We start from the raw sequence: 4,647 nt of genomic DNA on the forward strand, positions 1-4,647 counted from the left end.
AAGATATATTTCTGGAGTTGTTTGCATAATCTATGCACTGAGAATAGATTGAATTTGAAACTGAGAATATATAAGACCTTCTGCAATACTACATTAGGAAAGAGAGTAACAGAACCATAATGAGTGACCTTAACTCTACAAGAGTTAGGTAGATTAACTATGACAGGCCTACTTAAGGCTTTGAAATTTGAAAGAAAAGCTTTGTCAAAGGTCATATGCTCACTTGCTCCACTGTCTATTATCCATGAATGACTATCTACTTGTATGTAACAGGCATAAGAGTTGAAGAACTTAGATATACCAGAACAATTGAAGTTTGCAAAAACATCAGAGGTGCCTGCATTTTGCTGATTCTGGTTCATGTTCACCTGTTGGAGCAACTGAAGCAATTGTGTCACATTCTCTTGAGTGAGAGTCTTCACATCAGGTGCATAGTTAATTCTTTGTTCCACTGCTTCAGTTAGATTAAAAGCATTGTTAGCTTGTGATATGGGCTGGAATTTCTTCTGTTTTGTGAATTTGAAATCCTCTGGGAAACCATGTATCCTATAACTTTTATCAATGTTATGACTAGGCTTCTTGCATTATGCACATATGCTAGTGTTCTTCTTTGTTTCAAAAACTTGTTTCTGTCCCTTATAGTCATTAGCCTTCTTTCCTCTTCCGGCATAGTTAGCTGCCACAAAAGATCCTGATTCACCTGGATAAACAGGTGTAGCATGTATTTTCCTTTGCTTTTCATCTTGTATGACTAGTGAGTAAGCCTGTCCAATAGAGGGTAGATGAGAAGACAACAGAATGTTGCTTCTAACTCCTACGAAACACTCATTTAAACCCATTAGGAATTGCAATAATCTTTCATCTTGATGTGCTTTCAAGCTCTTAGCCTTAGCTCCATAATTACACTCACAAACACAAGCAGAAAAGGTGTTCAAAGCATCTAACTCATCCCATAAACTCTTCATCTTAGTGAAATAGGTTGAAACACTAGTGTTACTTTGAACTACTGCACTCAACTCCTTCTGTAGCTGGAAGAGCTTTGCACCATTTGTCCGTCCAAACATGTCTTCTAGATCTCCACATAGATCTTTAGAACTTTGTAAGTATAACACACTTTCTGCAATTTTTTTCGACAGGGAGTTGAGTAACCATGACAATACCATGTCATTGCAGCGAGCCCAAGCCTTTTGGAGACCAGAATCAGAACTTGGGACAAAAAGGGTTCCATCAATGAACCCCAGCTTGTTTTTGGCAGAAAGAGCAATGACGACTGCTCTTCTCCACCCTCCATAGCTCTTGCCATCGAAAACTAAGGAAACAAGGTTCATCCCTGGGTAATCCGAGGGATGAAGATAATAGGGGTGAGATGAGTCAATTGCTCCAGCTCCATTGAAGACTGGAGTTATAACAGGAGTGGTTGTGGAAGAATTTGTGGGTAGACTAGTGGATACCATAGCTGGCTAGTTGAAGAAGATGAAAGATGATGAAAAGAGACTGATTTGAAATTGTACTGGAGCAGATTAAACCTGCTCTGATACCATGTCAAAAATAGAAAAGGAACGTAGGAAAATTTTCTTTGTATTGATGATGATATTATTCTGTACAGTGCTTTGTATAAATACAGTAAAAAAAGAATCTTTCAAACAACTGCCTAGTACAGGTGTCCTATTCTAATTGTATATGCTATAACAAACTAATGAATAATGATATGTATGGAAAATATTTACAGGTGTTATTTTGGCATGTTCTGTTTCTAGAAGAATTTGTGTAGCCAGCTGGACTCTTGCATAAATTGAAACCGGACCTTTACTTCAGCTGGGCATGATACCAGATGAAGCCCAAGTCAATAGAAACCCAAACCAATAAAGAATCCAACCCGGTTCCAACATCTTTATTAAAACAAAAAAAAGAAACCCTTCAGACCAAACACTTAGCTTCCACCGCCTCTGTCTTCTTCCTTGGTGTTTCTAAATAAGAGAGGTCTGTTCTTCTTTGTGTTCTTCTCTACTAGCGTAGTTCTGGGTTGTGCACCAACAAAAAAAAAAAAAACCTGTTTTCTTCCATAAAGATCGGTAAACATTACATACAATTGAACTACACGACAATCTAATGGAATTAAAGATTGTTGCATCATGTTCAACTGTTTGGATTATCAAGATTTTTTTTAATTATATCTAATATATTTTTGAACCATTACTAAATGAGGCTTTAAATTATAGACAACGGGAGGATTCACTTACAAAGTCGATCCTAATGATGCTAACGTAACTCTCAAAATTCGAATCATCCTGAAATCAGAGAAACACAAATAATAACATAAATATTTTGTTTCATAAAGATTGTTAGACATTACAATATAATAACAGACCAATTTTAAAGCAAATGAAGTATGTAAACGAAAAAAGAACTACGTTGAACAACCAACACCCATTAAAATAGTTACAAGAAAATAAAAGCTTAATTAAACAGAAGCATTACTCCACCCTGTCATAGTTGGACTTCCGCTACGAACAAAAATAGTCAGAAAGAAAGTTGAATTTATAGGATTGGAATAGGAGCAATTATAGGTGAAAAGGTTTGTAACTGAAATGAAATTATGATGTTTAATTAAGAGTCATGTCTTTTCAGTTTTAATTTTTTTTAATATAGCACATAAAGGTTTGTAACTGATATAAAATGATAAGTTTGTAATTGACACGAAAGGATAATGTTTAATGAGGAGTCATGTCTTTTGGTTTTTTTTTAATATAACTCATAAATAGAAGAAAAATGCAAAAAGCTAAGTAATTAGATAAATACATTTCCTAGTCTATAAGAGGTGTCAAGGCAGCATTCATTATCCCTCTTTTATATATATATATATAGAGAGATATATTTATGAAATTTACCCAACGCATTTCTTCTCAAAAAAAAGAAGTAATATTTGAAAAATTACTCGTAGAACAGACATTTGGATCTAATTTCGAAGTTGCGTGTTTAAAGTTACTAAAACACACTTTATAAGACTAGCTAATAATCATTGAGTGCTAACTCTCTAATCATAGACATTTCACTTATTATGACTTCTCGAATTCCTGGAATTTTGGAAACCTTTTACGGTAGTCGACCCCTTGGGACTAATAATTTCCTACTTTTCTTTCGGGGACCTTACCAAATAAATTAGAAAATTCTGGGGTAAGCTAATTGAGAAAGTGAATTGAATTAAGCACTAGCATGGCATATATGTTGGGTTATTTTAATATAGGAAGTTTCAGAATCGTAGCCTTATTGTGGATATGGAGGTATAAATATATAACATCAAGGTACGTAACATGTGCTGGCCAATAACATGAAATTATTGCACAAATTTTCTTCTAATTTCTGAAATGGCTGGCATATATTTCTCCATCATTTTGTAAAGGTTTGAGGATGCTCAACCTACATAGTAACAGAGGTAAATTGAAGTCCCCCTCCATTGTATTTATATATTTATCTATATATGTTTGAGCCTATGAAACAGCTGGATAGCTTTAACAAAAAAAAAAAAAAAAATGGCTGGCATGTGTCAAGTGTCAACGGTTCTTTATTAATCTAATGGGTTTTTTTCCATGAGATTCCTGTGGTTACAAAAGCATATATGTTTACCCTATAAAACAGAAAACAATTAAATTTATATACAATTTTAAGGATATGTAGATTGATTCAATACAAGTGATCAAGAATGTTAGATAAACGTATTGAAGATACAATAAACAACAAAACTAGTTATGACATTGAGTCCGGGCTCGAATATAAGTTGAACAACGGTTTTGCCCTCTGCCAGACCCTCGATTCGGAGCCCAACGTTGTATATGAAGAAATATGATTAAAAAAGGAAGCTTTTAGTAGATATAAAGCAAAGAAATAAGTTTGTATTGCATTGATATGCGTGTTATAGTGTGTTTATTGAATGATAAACTTCCCCTTTATATAGTAGGGAAATTTTACCCCCTGGTACAATTTAAAAAAAGGTAAAAAACCTCCTTGTACATCAATCACTAATACGTTACCAACCTCGGGCGAGATTCGCGCCGTGATATCCTAAGCTCGGGGGCTAACCCCGTGCCTAGGTATACCTTTTGATCCAGCAGGTGTTCGATCAATGTGACTTGCTCCAACTCTTCGACCGTTGATTTGGTGGCGTCCGTATCATTAGGAGCTATGAATGATCTCGGAACTCCGTAATCATCCTCCTCATCGACTCCACGTTCCCCCAATCCGACCGGGGTCGGCATCGGTGATTGCTATTTAACTTTGGCCTTTCTGGTCGGCTCCGTGCTCTTTAATGTCGAAATGGCGGGTACCGAGAGTACTTCGTCAACTGCGAACATCTCTTTTGCAGCCGGCTATTCTCCGTATACCGTCTTGATTCCTTTTGGTGTAGGGAACTTCAACGCCTAGTACAAGATCGAAGGAACCACCCTCATGTTGTGAATCCATGGCCTTCCGAATAGAGCGTTATATCTCATATCCCATTCGTTCACATAGAACTTTGTTTCCTAGATGGTCCCGACGGTGTTCACCAGTAGGCGTATCTCCCCTTTAGTGGTTTCGCATGCCATATTAAATCCGTTCAACACCCGAATTGCTGGCACTATTTGATCTTATAACCCCAACTGCTCTACGACC

At 36.2% G+C, this 4,647-nt stretch overlaps 1 protein-coding gene across 1 annotated transcript; it reads left to right on the forward strand.

The window, feature by feature from the left end:
• The first annotated feature begins 248 nt into the window (after positions 1 to 248).
• On the forward strand, positions 249 to 1,511 carry LOC109218681. The gene is made up of 2 exons (XM_019383055.1): positions 249 to 427; positions 1,137 to 1,511. The coding sequence occupies exons 1-2, from the start codon at positions 249 to 251 to the stop codon at positions 1,291 to 1,293; spliced, it is 336 nt and encodes a 111-aa protein (XP_019238600.1). The 3' UTR covers positions 1,294 to 1,511.
• Positions 1,512 to 4,647: the final 3,136 nt, after the last annotated feature.

This window comes from Nicotiana attenuata, unplaced genomic scaffold (assembly GCF_001879085.1).
Source record: "Nicotiana attenuata strain UT unplaced genomic scaffold, NIATTr2, whole genome shotgun sequence".
Lineage (NCBI taxonomy): Eukaryota > Viridiplantae > Streptophyta > Magnoliopsida > Solanales > Solanaceae > Nicotiana > Nicotiana attenuata.

Excerpts from the sequence above, each read along its gene's own strand:
- LOC109218681 (XM_019383055.1), top strand. The coding sequence starts at position 249 with ATGACTATCTACTTGTATGTAACAGGCATAAGAGTTGAAGAACTTAGA. Across the intron at positions 428-1,136 it reads AGTGAGAGTCTTCACATCAG|GGAGTTGAGTAACCATGACA; the intron begins GTGCATAGTTAA and ends TTTTTTCGACAG.